This window comes from Tauraco erythrolophus, chromosome 1 (assembly GCF_009769465.1).
Source record: "Tauraco erythrolophus isolate bTauEry1 chromosome 1, bTauEry1.pri, whole genome shotgun sequence".
Taxonomy (NCBI): Eukaryota; Metazoa; Chordata; class Aves; order Musophagiformes; family Musophagidae; genus Tauraco; species Tauraco erythrolophus.
In genome coordinates this window covers 5,585,478-5,602,606 of record NC_141465.1, presented here as the reverse complement: position 1 = coordinate 5,602,606, position 17,129 = coordinate 5,585,478, and the positions used below count along the sequence as shown (strand labels likewise).

At 43.7% G+C, this 17,129-nt stretch overlaps 1 protein-coding gene across 2 annotated transcripts in view; it reads right to left on the bottom strand.

The window, feature by feature from the left end:
- The window catches only part of GTF2E1 (general transcription factor IIE subunit 1), a 59,279-nt gene that overhangs the window by 5,986 nt on the left and 36,164 nt on the right, over positions 1 to 17,129 (bottom strand). For both annotated transcript variants that reach the window (XM_086619118.1, XM_086619051.1), the window contains one exon: positions 3,748 to 3,949. In XM_086619118.1, coding sequence (XP_086475244.1) covers positions 3,748 to 3,949 — 202 coding nt within the window. The remainder of the gene's footprint in view (positions 1 to 3,747; positions 3,950 to 17,129) is intronic.

The following is a 17,129-nucleotide window of genomic DNA, read 5'->3' as shown; positions in this document are numbered from 1 at the left end:
AAAGAAAGGCGATGACGGATGCAAAGGGTATGATGGTGGAAGCCCAGCCCTCCTCTGTTCTCTGAGAGGGCACGTTTTCCTCCAGGGTCCCTTCTAGCTCAGGAAACCAATGGAGAAAAGAGACATTCCTGCTTGGATCTGATGGAAAGAGGACACCAGCTGGAATATTTTCTGCACCGTGATGAGAACGAGCCTAAAATACTCTCCGGCCTGTGCTGCTATATATGCATTGATCAGGGAACACAGCTGAACAGAAACTCACTGCTCTCCGGATGGGGAAAGCCAACCGGGACCACTTCTCTACTTCAAAGCCACATTTCATCTTCTCAGAGAAACACCTGCTGCAGACCGCACCCACCATCAGCCACAGAACTCCAGTCATCTGACTGCCAGTGGTACCTACGGCTTGTCAGAGGTAACAGCCCTGCCTGGACAACTCCTCTTGTCCAGAGCAAATCCATCAAGGATACTGACAGTGTCCCTTTCCTGCTGCCAGCAGAGCTGACAGAAGTTGTCAGTGAGCATGGTTCAGCCACTGCTATCTACTCAATGACCTTCCCTCCAATCGAGAAGCTTAAAACAAGGTTGCAGCTGGAGAAGACCTGAGTAATATGCAATTTTTTTAAGTCAGTGAGGGCTTAACCACTGCTTGATGAGCTTCACAGCAGCCTTGAATTTTGGGGCAGAAGACTCAGGCACATGTATTGCTTATATAACATAAGGAACCACACAGAGACCTTCTTCCCAGCATGTTATTTCAAGTGTTGGTACCTTTCAGCTCTCCAACACAGGCGTGTGTTCTGTGAAAAGCACCACCACTCTGCTTCCCACACAATAGAAATCTCTAACTAGCGTTTCCCTGACGATTTTATGTAATCCACTTTCCTCACAAGATACACAATGCAGCTCTCCCTCCGCACGGCTGCAGCGTGACAGCTCAATGCTCAGCAGTGCCAGGAACTGCCTAATAATACTTTTGCACAGAGGTCCCCGCAAGTGTGCCTGAAATGGACTTTTTTTCCTACATGGTATCATTCAGCAGCAAAACGTTTATTCTATGACATCAGGAACGTTTCAAAACTGAAGGTAACAACTCTAAAAGACACCTACAGTACTAATCACTTCAAGCCATCGACTGCAATGTCCTACACTTAGGTGGAAGCATCTAGACACTTTCTACTTCCAGACCCTGGTGAGCTTTGCAAATGTGTCTCAGTTTACTTCACTATCTGTGGAACTGCATCTTCAGCCACACTGTTGGCAGGAGTCAGCAACCCCTCAAGGCTAACTGACCAGGGGAATACTACTTCCTGCAAGAAGAGTTCCAAAGTACAAGGATTGGACACCACAGATCAGGCCACAGCAAAAGGCCAGATGCGTGAGCCGCCTTACAGGCGCAGCGAGCAGGCGAAGGGAACGCACTCTTAAATCTCTCTCTCTCTTAGATCCAAGACCTGCTTTCCTCCACCGAGGTCTAGACTTTGCACAGCCATCCCGCAACCAGGAACCGCTCGGACAGTGGCAGCTCAGTGGCCCAGATGTGGTTACACTTGCTCTGTTACCCATCTGTTGGTTTACCCTAATGGAAATCCCTTAACGAGTGGTTAGCTGCCTTTAAAGGTGACACAAAAATCCTTAACATAGTGGAGGTATGGCCCACAGAAAACACACTGTGCAATGGGAAACAGCCTGAAATTTTCATCTCAATCCCACCCAGACTATTAAGAAAAGGTCTTGCATAATGGGGATAACTCTTTTTGTGCCGTGTTTGAAATAAAGCATTTTTTCACTTAGCTGCTATTAAGTGCTTCAACTTCACAGCAGACAAGTCATGGTCCTTGATAGCATGACCACAAAAAATTAATTCTGTGAAGATTTTTGTTAAAGAAAATCATGCTATTTTGACATAAGAGAATGGAGGGGATATTAAAATCCATCTGTTTTAAAAAACCACAGAGAAGGGCTTAGGTAAGGCAGGTTGCTTTCGAAACCTGTGGGGCTAATTCATGCTCTGCCAAGATTAAGAAAATTAATGGCCTCCTAGAAAGATATAAATGAAGATCTGCAGTGTTTCCAGCAGCGGTGAATGACAGTTACGCAATGCCAGTGTGGTCGCTTAGAGCTGTAACTCTCCTGAAAACACACTAAGTTGCTTGTGTCAGTGCAAAGAGAAGACACAGGCGCTTTGTGACCTTTTCTATTTGTTTCAGAATCATCAAAAGTCAGTTTTGTCAAGGATTTTGGATGCTTAAGACTCCATAAAAACGGGAAGAACATACAACCGAGGGTTTGGCACTTTTAACAAAATCTCACAGCAGCGCTTTCATGCAATTAGCTGCTTTAAATTAATAAGTGTTAATAAATAATTAAACCATCGTATGTGCTGAAGTAAGTTGCATTCAAGTAAGCGTTTAAAAGCCACCTATTTATTTTGTCATTCCCTGCACAGAGTAATTAATCATTTACAATGTTTTTTAAGTATTTAAGAGTCAAGTAAGTAGGTGCTGCTATTCAATCATGGGACTGCACCAGGCTTCTGCTGTGATAGTTTCCTGTGCACAGAAGGGGAAGACTGAGAAATCACTCTCTGTTTGGTAGGGTTATCCCAATTCTACCACTCAAGCTACAGAAGAGGGTTTTTAAAGCAAAGTCTAGTGATTTAGCTTGGGCATAAAGGCTTCAAAGACTCCCTGCATCACCAAAGACATGTGGAGTGACCTTGGAAAAATCTCTTCCCCTCTCTATATTGCTTCTGTTTCTTTATCAGAATGATGAGGAAAATTAGCTACCTTCTTGGCTAGAAAAAGACTATCAATAGAAAAAGAACTTTTTATTATATTAATAAGAAACTGTCTACCATGGATATATGAGGAACATTCTCTCTCAAGGTTAGCCTGAGAGGAAAAAAAAAAGTATTCTGCTTGCTCTCCCATTAAGGAAAGCCAAGCACTCCAAGGCACTGTGGGAATGCTTCCCCTCGTGGTACATTTTTTTTCCCCCCATCTGCTTAATTAATTTTTTTTAAACACCGAGAAGTGCATCACATTTCACCACAGCTGACAAAACTGACAGCTCCCCACATCTTTCTGTATTATTTAAACATAATCTGTTTTTGTACAGCTAGGAATGTTCTGAAAGAAAGTGTCATTTCCCATGGGTAGGAACACTTAAAAGAGTTTTTGACTATAACATGGTCTCCTCCTGAAAAGAAAAGGTGTGTAACAAGTAGGAAAAAATCAGAAGAAAAAAATATCCTAATTACAAGTAACGTCTTTGAACTAGAATGTTGTTATATGTGGATTTGAAACATGAAGTGTAGAATGGAGATAGCTTAGTTTCAAAAGCTGCGTAGAAGCAAAAGGACTAGATGAAAGATAAGGATTTGAGAGAAAGAAGACAGTGTAGATGGCACCTTCAGAGCTTTACCAAATGGTTGCAGTTTGTATTTCTGGGGAAAGGGCTTGGTATACATATCAGCTGCAGCTCAGCAAGCAGCAGGTGGTTCAAGTACCCCATCCCACAGAAAACTAACTACATGTGGGAGGCCAACCAAAAGAATAGTAATCTGCCCTGTTTAGTAAAAAATGTTGCTGGCCCTTTGTTTCCTTATAAACCACACGTTCCTTGGGGTATCTGTCAAGTCCTCCACGCAGACAGAGGCCACACGAGGTTTGGGAAAGCCTCACGGAGCAGACAAACACACTACAAGGAAGTGACACAGCGACAGAAGACCGGACCCGTTCCCACCTCTGCTTCAGGGCAGGAATCTCTGTGGGTTCTGGCTCGAGGATTTCATAGGCTAAGTTGACGTCTTCTGTCTCACGCAGCAGCGCATAGATGGGCTCGATCTGTTCATTAAATCTTGCCACGAGTGTCCTCGCATCCTTCTTGGGCATTGCTGACTCATCTTCTTCCACTTCGGTCTCACAGAAAGTACAGCGGAAAGTTCCTAAAATGAAAAAAGTTGCAAAGCACTGGAAGAAAAGCAACAGGCCCTGCTCTTCATACAGCCTTTTAAACAGCTGTGCTTTGCTGCTGCCTCGGCTTGATGCTAAACAGCTTTTCTGCCCCCACACACAGTGTTACCTGGGTATTGTTTAAGTGGACAACAAAGCAAGCGGTTTGATGGCATCCGGTGATACCCAGCTGGGTACAGCTTCTCGCTCTGAAAAGCCCAGAGAGGCTGCAGTACCTCTACTGAGACATCTCCTCATCCCACTCCCTCTTTCTTGCAGCACATCTTAAATGTCAGCTACAACTGGGCTGTGACAAAAAGCTTTGCAATGTACTCTTAGGAGTTTAAACATCTGTTGCAGATGCTTGCACTGGTACCTCCCAGGCCACATGAACAGGCTAATTTCACAACAAAGCAGACTGCACCACCCACTCTGCATTAGCTGTGAGTATAACCACTTCCACTCTGTAACTAATGCAAAAAAGATGGATTCTTCTTCTGTTTCAGGGCCAAAACATGCAAAATAGTCCTCTCTGCAGAGCAGCAAATGCAAAAACTTAGCCCACCTAACCTCCATATTCACTTCTTGAATCTAAGAACTGCAAGATGAGATTGTACGAATGGCAATTAAGTAGAAGCTCGTTTTACAGACCTCATCAGGATCTATGAAAATAGGGCAAACAAAAAGGCATCGGAAATGGTTGCATGGCAATGTTGTTACAAAAATCCTACTGAACGGCAGGCTTTTCAGTTTCATCGCTCCGTCTGCGAACAGGACCCTTCGGGCAGCACATGCACAGCAGGACCTTACCACATGGCCCACCACGAGAGGAGCAGCACAGAGTAATGACTTATCCTTGCAAGTGCTGGACAGAGAACGTACCCCTGCAACCTCAGAACGCTCATATCCAGAGCGATGCTCACAGGCTTCTGGGTTTCTCTTGTCCTTGTGATTTTTATTTTTTTTTTTTTACCGGTTCTGTGACACCTATACATACCAAGCATCATCTCTCAATGAAGAAAGGAAAAGATTTTTTTACTAATAAGGAGCCTGAGGATAGGTCATACATCAAGGAAATGGTAAGATTATGTCTAAAAATGAGTATTAGAACCAGTTTTGAAAACTGCTGTGTCGCCAATGCTATATACAAACACAGTTGGAAGAATGAGGTTTGCACAGGGCATGTAGGCATGATGTCATAAGACAGGCTGGCAAGCCAGGGCTTCTGGTATCCTGTTTTGCTGCTTACCCAGATTTGCGAGTCTTGCCACTTCATTTTGCAGTGCACCTCTTTCTTTGCCTGTAAGTGATAGAAACAGACCGAACTTCTTCACCGATGGCTGTGAGGGCTAGGCACTGCTTGCACACACCTCGGAAAACACACAAACGCACCGTTTGTGACAGGAGGCAGATCTGTCTGTAGAGATGCAGTGTTCTGCCTCGGCACCATCTGAAGTCACTTTTGCTCATAAATTGATAAATTAATTGCCCCTACTGATTCAAAAATTGTACATTATACAAGCTGTCAGCCCAGCAAAAATCAAAGCCCAAGTTTGGTCTCCCTGTCCCACATCTGAAGCTACTGGCATGACAAATTGGCAAACAAGTTGAATCAATTTAAAATAATGAGCTCTTCTCAGTTGCCATAATGGACTAAATGAACAAATACGGGTTAATGAGGAAAATTCTCCTCTTTTTACACGGCCCCCCCCAAAATCCTGTAACATGTTCCCGAGACAGCTCAGACTTTTCACGCTTCCATCTGCGAACCCCAGGAGTATTTGCAAAAGATTAAGATTGTATGGAGAATGGTTCCAATTCAGAGTACCAAAAAATCAGAACGTAAATACAGCTCTAATGAAACGGAACTCCTAAAGCTACCACAGATTTGCTGCAACTTCTTCTACCCCTCAGGGTTCTTAATAAGCAAAAAAAAAAAAAAAAGTTAATAGATGAATTATGTAAAGAATCTGGGAATGAGTGAAATGACAAGCTTCCTCCATTAATATGCTGATTTTTTTCGAGGTGATGCAGCATTTCACAAGAGGCATATGTGATTAGAGAACTGGGAAGTTGCTTTGCCATGACGGCATTTATGTGTTGCAAACCTCCTTCATTAGACTTCAAGAGGTCGCAAAATGCCACCAGGGCTTTTAAGACATGGCACATCACATCAGCAGTGACACATATTCCTTACAGGTATGAACTGCATGTGACAAACATGAAGTGGAGACCATCCAAAGGCTGAGAATGGCAACGTTCCCACTCCAACGACATATTTCTTCCTTCTGCCCCTACACAACTGATAGTTTTCTATTCAGATATGCTGCAGACATCAGGACAAGTAGATATCCTGGAGCAAAGAGACATGAGGCTTTCCTGCAATTTGGAAATGCTAATGGAGAGCACATACATTCCCTCCTTTCCACACATGCATTCTCTCCTTTCCACACATGCCCAGGCACTCAACAGACCTCTCTGGCTGCATGTTAAAAACCAGCCACCTGAAAGAGATCTCCTCATCTGCTCCCAGGCTCTCCAGGGCAGACGCACTGGTAATCTGGCTCCCCAAGGCACACCAAGATTAAAGCAGCTCAAGCTCTGAAGTATAAAGCCAGAATATTTAGAGATTAATTCCTAATGACTTGATTTCCCTTGAGAGAAGGAAAAGGTTAGCTGCCCACGTGCATTGCATGCCCGACGTCCGAGCGTGCATGCTGCATCTGCTGCAAGCAACACATTGAACTGGCTACAGCCCCCTGAGTCTGAGCCCAGGTCCTGCTCCCACCCTTCTCAAAGGGTTCAAGTCTCATCTCCAGCCCAACAAGGTGTCTTCCTTCCACTCTGTCCTTTAGGATACTGCCCCAGACTTTCACTACTCTGATACTTCCAAGCTATTTCATTTTCAACCTAAGCTTATTCCCATTCATTTTGACCTATTTACTGTTGTGCCAAAAACTGTACCTCAACTAAGCCAGCTCCCATCTTGCTGTTAATCCTTCAGTTATATTTACAAGCTGCTGTCTTACTCATCCCTCCACCTGCACTTTGCAAGACTCAATAAGCCAAACAGTTTCCTTTGCCTTTTAAAACTGGCTACCTGTTCCTCCGACCATGCTATCGGCCTCATCAAGCACTTTCTCCAGTTTGCTCCCATCTTTCTGCTGTAAAGCTGGAAGCATATACAAGTGTCCAGATGAGTTCTCCCAAAAGCCCAACGGCATTAAGTGCTTCTCTGACAGCCCTTGAGATCTTTTAAGACCACAGTGTAACAGATCATGAAAGTGCCACCTGAATTATCACAAGATCTAGGCAATGTTCCCAGATCTTTCTTCTTCTTTTGTAGTTTTCAGTTGATGCGCTTGACGTTTACAGGAGACATCTGCATTAGATGCTAGGTGCATGACGCTGTACTTTATACTATAATCTTTCAGCTCCTTTCTATTCCTCCAGCCTTCATCCTCATCCAATTCTTTATTCTTGACTGCATTACAAAACATTAAGCTAATTTATTTTGAAAATCTCCCACAACTTTCTTTTAGAAGTAGCATTATTACCATTAGATGGAGAGTGAGCTAAGGCACAGATGGCAAAATTTCAGAAGTATCTGCTGATTTGAGCAGTACTTGATTTGAAATGCTTAAGAAACGCTTTTCTGTTTCAGCAAAGGGCGTGCAGTATTTTTTATCAATCTTCTTCCAGGCTCTAGAATCGGGTTCCTCAAACGAGTTACGTACAACAGCTAATGACAGCCTTTGAAAAGTTGAGCTCAAAAGGATTTGTCCAAGACCACACAGAAACTCAGCTGGTCTAAAGGATCAGATCATGTTCCTGTGGCTACTACAGCCACTTTCTTCAAGCAATTCCCTGACTCCCACACTGACCCTTCTTCCTTGTTCTGCAGTAAGCCAGACAAAAACTGCCTGTAAGCACACAGCTCATCTGTGTGCAAAATGCATGTTTCGTAGGGGACAAAAAAATTATGTCGCAGACAAAAAGGTATAGGATGCATAAGCAACTTTAATCTCAGCACTCTAACCCCAAGGGCTTCGGTTGATGTTAAAAAGAGAGTATTAAGACCTTGAGGAAAGGACAGGGGTTTCTTAGGTTCCTACCAACGAGAAGCAAGACAAACGTCTTCTGCTGCGTGATGTTGTGCCGACAGCTGCGTGGTTCATCTGCAGACTTGGAGCCCTCAGCTCTGCACGGGACTCTGCCATTTGAGAAGATGACAACCTGCTAGTGACGGCCAGATCGGCTGCGGAGGGAGCAGGACACCTTGCCAGCTTGCCTTCCTGGCAACAAATGGAGGACGATAAGGAAACACCTTGGGTCCTGCTGTAGCTTCTCAGAGGAGACATGCTTTGTGGGATCCTGCTATCCTGCCTACTAGCCCCAAGCCAGAGTTTTCCTACTCAGCTCTTCCCGTCTGCTCCCATCCCAGTTCCTGGCTTTTCCCCCCTCTGATGGTCCTGTTCTCCTTGCTAGCAAGTCCTGGTCTATCTAGTCTTGCTTTCTCAGCCTGGGCTTCTCGCATTTGTCAGACTTCCCTGTCCAGCCTTCTTTTCCTGGGCTGATTTTTCCAACCTCAGTCTCTCCCTGCTCCAGTGCCTCTCTGCCCCACACTCCTTGATCAGCTAATTCTGCTCCCTAATTTGAGCCTCAGTCATCAGATTAATCTCCTGTTTCAATCCAGAGAGATGGAAGATCTTTTCACAGCACAACTCGTCATTCAAAACAATATAACAGAATATAAAAGAATATGAATTTCTCTGAATTTCTCTTCCATTTTCTCATCAGCCCATTTTTCAAAATGGCCAAACTGCTTTTTGATTAAATTTTCCTAAGCAATTTAAACTTTGTTGGATGCATAGAATGGGGAAAACTCAGCATAAAGGAAGTGTTGATAAAGTTTTGAACAGAACAAAAAACCAAAGAGAAATTCCTACACCCGCCCTCCGCAAACGATCCCAGCTCATGTAATGTAAATACTTGGCAACCTAAGTAATAGGCAGTGCTGCTAGTACCAATTACAATTAACTTCCTTCCATTTCTCATTGATTTTTAAGATTTAGAGGTCTGTTTACAATGGCACCTAAAGGCATTTCTCTCCCGAATCATTAAAGACACAAATAGTAGGCTGAGTGGCTACAACAGACCTGGATCATTAGTTTCCATAACACGCTCCACGTTAGGATATAAAGATACCTACTAAGTAGCAACCTGAGGGGTTAAATCGAAGCAAAGAGATTTTTAATGACCTTAATGGACCGAGCTAGTAACGAAGCTAATTGTTAAAACTTGATTGTTGACTGGATTAATGATATTGCAGATCAGACTGTAGGGGCTGTTGATCTTTAGTGACTCCCAGACTGAAACAGTCTTCTCAGCCCTCATTAAACTGTCCTAAATGAGAAAGCAACCCAGTATGTCAGAGTGGAAAACACGCTCCTGCCCCACGGAAAGATGAGTCTCCTGCTGATTTTATCGGGTGGCCTTCCCTGGCCTCATCTCTCTTTCCTCCCCATATTGGAGACCTACAGTTCCAAGCACATTTGTATTCACATTTGACTTCCAAAAACCAAGTTGTTTTAGGTAAAAAACAGAGAAACACACCAAGAAAACCTGTCTCCTGGACACAAAAGCAGTACCATTCTCTCTTGCAAGTAGTTCAGTGTTTCTACACATCGATTAAAAGAGCCAATTACAGAGCACAGTGTGTTACATAAAATGTAATGCAACATCTCATCTTTCTGAGACAGGTTTCATGGTCCACTGGATCTCAAGCTCTTGAGGACACTCCACAGCCCAGGGCTGACTCTATCAAGTACTCTGTCTTGAAAAACGATACAGAAAGTGTATGTTTTTACATTCGTCCTGTCTGGGATAGTCCGGCGCAGATGCTGTTGTTGGAGCTTCTTACGGAACAAGAACAAACACCTGTGCAGGAAATGTCAGCATTTGGAGAGGATTTGGTAAACCCACTTCTAGAATGAAACATCCATCTTTCCCATTGAAATCTCAGATGCATTGGGCTTCATGCCAACAGCCTGAAAAGGCTCGCTTTAAAACGTCTAACTAGAGAGAAGATAAGGTATATTGCAACTGAGATGAGCAACATTGGTCAATGGTGACAGAGCAAAGCCAGAACATACGGTGACATCCAAAAACAGAGAACTGGAAATGGGATGGTGCTGCCCCGATGAGATGGTCAGTGCAGTGGCTGTAGCTTGAAACGGAGTACGCAGCACCGCAACCAAACGGGGTTGTACAGCATCTCCTCTATCCCTCTCTGCCTCTCCTCAGGAGGTACCACCAGCTATGCGCAATAAGGATTATGGGCAGGAAGGACAGTGACAACCAATACTAAAGGCTGTCTGACGCATCCTACTATCCGATCCTAGACTGAAATCTGCTAAAAGTTTGCAGGTGACACCAAGTTGTGTGGTGTTGTGGACACGCTGGAGGGATGGGATGCCATCCAGAGGGACCTTGACAGGCTGGAGAGATGGGCCTGTGAGAACCTCATGAAGTTCAACAAGGCCAAGAGCAAGGTCCTGCACGTGGGTCGGGGCAATCCCAAGCACGAGTACAAGCTGCACAGAGAATGGATTGAGAGCAGCCCTCAGGAGAAGGACTTGGGAGTGCTGGTGGATGAGAAGCTCAACATGAGCCAGCAATGTGCGCTGGCAGTCCAGAAAGCCAACCGTGTCCTGGGCTGCATCAAAAGGAGTGTGGCCAGCAGGTTGAGGGAGGTGATTCTGCCCCTCTACTCTGCTCTTGTGAGACCCCACCTGGAATACTGCGTTCAGCAATGGAGTCCCCAACACAAGAAGGACATGGAGCTGCTGGAGTGAGTCCAGAGGAGGGCCACGAAGATGATCTGAGGGCTGGAACACCTCTGCTATGGAGACAGGCTGAGAGAGTTGGGGCTGTTCAGCCTGGAGAAGAGAAGGCTCCGGGGTGATCTTATTGCAGCCTTCCAGCACTTAAAGGGGGCCTACAGGAAAGCTGGAGAGGGACTTTTTACAAGGGCATGTAGTGATAGGACAAGGGGCAATGGCTTTAAACTGAAAGAGGGGAGATTTAGATTGGATATAAGGAAGAAATTTTTCACTCTGAGGGTGGTGAGGCACTGGAACAGGTTGCCCAGAGAAGTTGTGGCTGCCTCATCCCTGGAAGTGTTCAAGGCCAGGCTGGATGAGGCTCTGGGCAACCTGGTGTAGTGGAGGGTTTCCCTGCCCATGGCAGGGGTGTTGGAACTAGACGATCTTTGAGGTCCCTTCCAACTCTAACCATTCTATGACTCTATGATTCTAAAAGATCTTTTGTATCACAATTCTGCTTCAGATGCATGAAGAAGCATGTGGAGTGCACATTTATAAAATGGGAAGCACAACTATTTGGCTAGAAATGGGCCAGGAATAAATAACGTAACTAACACTGTTATCTGAAGAGAGATTTTAATCTCTTTATGAATTTTTCTCCAGCAACTGAATTCCTAAGAAAGTTGTGTTATCTACCGTTTACAAATGTGATCAAGACCCCAAAATGAAGAAAAATTTCTTTTAACTTTATATGCCCCAAATCTAGATCTAGTTTCTCCTAGGTACATAAACTTTCTAGCATAAATGCCACTGAGTCAACAGCAACGAGATCAATACTTCTCAGTACCACACCATGAGGTTTTAAGACAGTTTTTGGTGAATTAGAGAACAAGCAAGAGTCATTCACGTGCAGACAGCTTGTTTTCACTGATGTCTTCAACATGGTATGGGACTCTACGGCAGAGGCAGGATGTGTAACAGGTTTGGGAAGGAGTCTCACATACTTCCACCCTCCAAATCAGCCTTCAAAAAAGGTTTATTCTATGAATCCAGTAAGTGCAAAACCCAGTATTTGATTACACAATTCAACACCATTTCACAATATATGCACACCAAGATATAGTTCTGACTTTTGCATACCTGATTTTGAGCCTTAATAATGCTTCTTAAATATCTTTCCTGTTTAATATAGATTCAGAGTATTGAATTGCGCACCAGGTATTAAACAGAGAGTAAACATTTCATTCGGGATTAATGTCAATCCGTTACTTTTCAAAGCTCCTATTATTGTAATATAGATGTAGCAGACAGCATTTAAGGGCACTCATGCAGTAGCACTATTTCTGATTCAGATGAGGTAATTCTACCAGAAACGTGTTCAAGAGGGTTCAAAACTGCAACTTGCCAACACACAAAAAACGAGGAAAACAATTTGTTTAAAAAATAAAACCAAGATGGCAACTTATAACAAAAAAAAGGAGAGGAAGGCATACTCTTAAACACACAGCAGGATTAGCAATAGATGAAAGAGATGTATTTTATAATTGCCATTAACCAGTGTCTCTCTATAATCAGAAGGAAATTTCACTTAGCCAGTGCATATGTTCATGTATTATTTATCCTCCCTGAGAGCAGTGTGTAAATGTATAAAAATTGAGGGACTGGCAGTCCTGGAAACAGAAGGTCCCTGTTAAGCTGCAGAGCAGATTTTACTCTGGCAGTTACATTATCCTAGGCATAATTTGGAAAAATGGTGGTGCTGGAATGTTATTACAGATGGCCAAGAATAGCATTCAACACTTGTTCTGGACCCTCTTGGCACAAAATGAACCCTGCTGTTAACAATAAAAGTAGGTATTGCTGAGATAAGACACCTTTGGCAACACCTTCTAATACATAAGGACAATGCTTTTCTTCCCTGAAAATCTCAAGCACTTAGGGACAGGGAAACAGAAGGTTTCAGAGGCTTATTCCAGACTCCCCTGTTTCAGGCAATAGCAAACATGAAATACTTCCCATGCCTGAGATCTATTTGCAAAAACACACCAGCACTTCTGATTTTCTGGAAGAGATTTATTATTCCATGTTCACTGTCACTACCAAATCCCTTTAGTAACATACAACAGATTCCCTGAGGAGAGAGATTTACAACTCTGGCACACCTACTATGCTACTTGTAGTCAAAAAGGGCTTCAAATTCAATAGATGGTCGCTCAGAAACGCCAACAACCGAAACCCTTCACTTTCAAATTCTCTTCAGAGTTAACGTGTGGCAAGAACAATTCCCTATTGCATGAGCTTCCTCCACAAAGCTACAAGGGCCACCAACAGAGAACAATACAGATTAATAATAATAAAAAAAATCTTAAAATGTCATTTTCTCCTCATTATAATAAACTCCAGTTAAAAAGAAGGGCACCCAAGGGAATATGCCATGGATGCTGAGACTCTGCATTTCATGCAAATCTGCTCATGTACACACAATAAATCTATTTAAGAACAAAGAGCAAGAATTAAATCCTTAAACCATCGTCCCAAGGCAGTATTTGAAAGAATAACGGGGCCAATGTTGAAAGCATGTGTTTCATAGAATCATAAAATGGTTTGGATTGGAAGGGACCTCAAAGATCATCTAGTTCCAACCCCCCTGTCATGGGCACAGACACCTTCCACTACACCAGGTTGCTCAAAGCCTCATCCAGCCTGGCCTTGAACACTTCCAGGGATGGGGCAGCCACAACTTCTCTGGGCAGCCTGTTCCAGTGCCTCAGCAGCCTCACTGTAAAAAATTTCTTCCTTATATCTAATCGAAATCTGCCCTCTTTCAGTTTTAAGCCAATACCCCTTGTCCTATCACTACACGCCCTTGTAAAAAGCCCCTCTCCAGCTTTCCTGTAGGCCCCCTTTAAGTGCTGGAAGGCTGCAATAAGATCACCCGGAGCCTTCTCTTCTCCAGGCTGAACAGCCCCAACTCTCTCAGCCTGTCTTCATAGCAGAGGTGCTCCAGCCCTTGGATCATCTTCGTGGCCTCCTCTGGACTCACTCCAGCAGCTCCATGTCCCGTGCTGGGGACTCCAGAGCTGAATGCAGTATTTCAGGTGGGGTGCAGTATTCCAGGTGGGAATTTCCATACCAGCGCTTCAAGCAGTGGCAGGCCTCAGGATGGCAGCAGCTGGCAATGGCAAGAAAGAGGAAGCAAGGCAATGAGCTCCAAGCCAGCGAGTTGTTTCCAGTCTTATCTTCAGTGGTGTCCAACAACAGGCCAACACCAAGAGAACAAGTTGCTCTTCAGTCTGCTTTCTCCTTTTTATTTTCCATGAGGCTTTGGAGGCCTTTCATAACGAACAAAGCAGGTTTTTCAGATGCTGGTTACTTAAGAAGAAAGACCATCTATTGTCAGAAGAGACGTCATGTTACCCTCCTTCCTGAAGGTCTGGAATAGCTCATGGACAACACTCACCAGCTATTTACTGGTGCAAGAGATCATGCTCCTAGCCTGCAGTTTTTGAAAGGTGCCCCAGCACTGCAAAAATATAAAACAGTATGTGGTAAGAACGAGTACTGCTCCCCAGCTGACTTTTTGCAATTCACTTTTTGCTGGGAATACAAACGATGATGCAGGCTAGCGTTTCCTACGCAACTAACTTGTGTTCTCAGCTACACAACAGGTAATGTCCCAGTCTGAGACTTGCACACATAACCTTTACCTCAAGTCTCACCTTTTAACTGCTGCCTTACACAGTATTTCTATAGATCTACTGATTTTTTTTCATGTTTCTCAGATTTTACCACATGAAGCCTCACTGGCTACCTGCCATCAACAAAACTGGAATATCCATGCATTCTTTTTTGTACCTTTAGATATTCTTCTGAATAGCAATGCCACCTCCTGTGCTTCTTCATTCTTTACTCTCAAAGGAAATATCTTTTCCCTTTCCTTGTGAAAACGCGTGCCAAATGAGACACCCCAAACCAGTCCAAGTCATGCTGCATGAAAGGTCACCTCTCATGGCTAGGAAAGGATTATAGCCAAGCCAGATACCACCCACAGGACCTCCTGTATATAAGCCAGTGCTCATCGCTGTGGCCAGGGCCAGGAGAAGGGAGTGAAAAGAAGTCCAAAGAAGTGTGATGGCACAGCTTCCTCCAGAGACAGTGCCTCCCTGCCCTCCTTCCCTCTCTGTCCATGCGGAGCCATTAGAGCAACGGGAGCAGCACTGAACGCTTGGGCAGTGCTTCCCAGCTGAGGCAGGTGGGACTCCACCTTCTCATTAAATAGGAGAGAGCAAATGGGAAGAGAGGCTCCTCGGGACTGAGCTGAGCTCCAAACTGCAGGATGGTGCCAGAATTGCCATGGAGAGAAAAAAGTGGGCAGTTTCTCAGTGAAAGAACTGCACAGATGCCAGGAGGTAACCTGGAGCATAAAGGGAAGCTAACACAGGCTAAGCCTACAAAACTGTCAGAAAAAGAAATTAGAGGCAGAGTAACAGGGCGCCAGCAAAATGTGCAGGAGAAATTGCTGAAGCTGCTCGAATGCTGGCCCGTGATACCGAGCAGGACCTCTTGTGAAGCCAGGACTGAGGTCTGGGTAGCTATTGCCCATGTTGCCTCAGAGAAACGTGCACAGGAAGGATTTATCTTTCACCTTCCCAGAGAAAGACCTTATCTATCCCTTTCCTTTTGACTTGTGCAATGGGAACCACGTGGGCCTGCAGAGGTGAGAGGGACTAAAATGATAGCATGGCCTAGTGAGACAGTGGAAAGTGCCACGGGTACGTGTTAAAAAACAAGATTTCTGCTAACAACCCTTCAAAGACCGAATTCCCAGTGCTCTCACCTCCACTACCTGCTTGGAAAGCAGGTGCTGTTTTCAATTAATACTCTTTTCAGAGAAAAAAGATCTTCTACAGCTAAGGGCGATTTTTGCCTTCAGCACTGCAATGTCTCATCACAGATTTCATGGTAAAAATGAGTAATGCTCACCAACGGCACCTCCGCACTGCAGGGTCTGTACATATCCCTGTCTTGCCAGCAGCCAACCACTTAAAAAGATTTAAAGAGCAACCCACCCCATGTGTACATACCTTTCTTTAAACCGTCCTCTCACTCCAGTAAAGCAGGTTGGAAGGGCAGGGATCAGGAAATAAACTGGTTCCGAGATCATTTTGGTTATTAAAACATAGGTAAGACAGGACATTTCAGGCACTAGGGATGTAAAATAATAAGAATCTGGCCCTCCTACAGTGGCACGTAGAAGAACTGATCAGAAGCAAAGACAGCAAGACTAGTTTTTCAGTTCAGCATGACCTATACATAACAAGAAATAAGACAGTGAAGTAATTTATTTCCATCCTCATCATTTGCAACACCAGCAAGAGAAAAAGACTTGTTAATATTGGGTACGTTTTACCAGTGTTTCTGCCCTAAAGATTGCTGCTGTCGCAGATAACCCACTACGGATTTGCCATCTCACTCATGGAGTGGTTAAAAAGAGATACTGATGAAACTTAGAGTAATGCCAGACAAAGCAATAAAAAGCCTCCTTGGCATCTGCAAACTTTGAGGATCCAGAGGGACCACCTCTCTCTCTGTCATTCTATCTTATTGCTGCTTTAAGTTCATTTCTTCTTACTGCTAACATCTCAAATTAAAAAAAATAAGTACTGAAGAAGCTTACTTCAGCCTCGCCTTGTCTTCCATTCACTGTTACACACAGAGAGAGCCCTCAGATTATTTTGCATAGCAAACACCTCTTTAACAACTTAAACCAGCACTACCATTCAAAAAGAAAGTATAAAAGAAAAGAACGGTGAAAAAAAAATCTGAAGAAATGGCAATTCTCATCCCATCTTTTGTATTTTACAATGCATGTTTGTGGAGAACATGCTATATAAGGTAGACTGTACAGATCTGACAGACTTAGATAGAAAGTATTTAATGTATCACCTGAAATGTCTTCTGAAACAAAACCATAACTTTTTCATAAATTACACCCCAGCAAAACGTATTTTTGGACATCAGACTGGATGTACACTAAAAGGTGACGTCACGACAGATAGCCTTGACAATAGAAGCTGAAGACACAAACCAAGAAATTTAGTTTAACAAATGTTACTAGGTTAACAAAATAAACTGATGGGTTACCTAAGTGCATTAAATGATCAAAATTTACTGTTGATTTCCATTACAAAAACAATAACCAAAAACGGAGTCCCTATTTTATTTTCTGATTTGTTCAAACAAAACATACGGTAATTCTTACATCATTTCATCAACCTCTTTAGTCAATTGGTTAAAAACAAATAACAAAGGTAACATCAATAAACTGCCCTTTGGATTGCTAAAC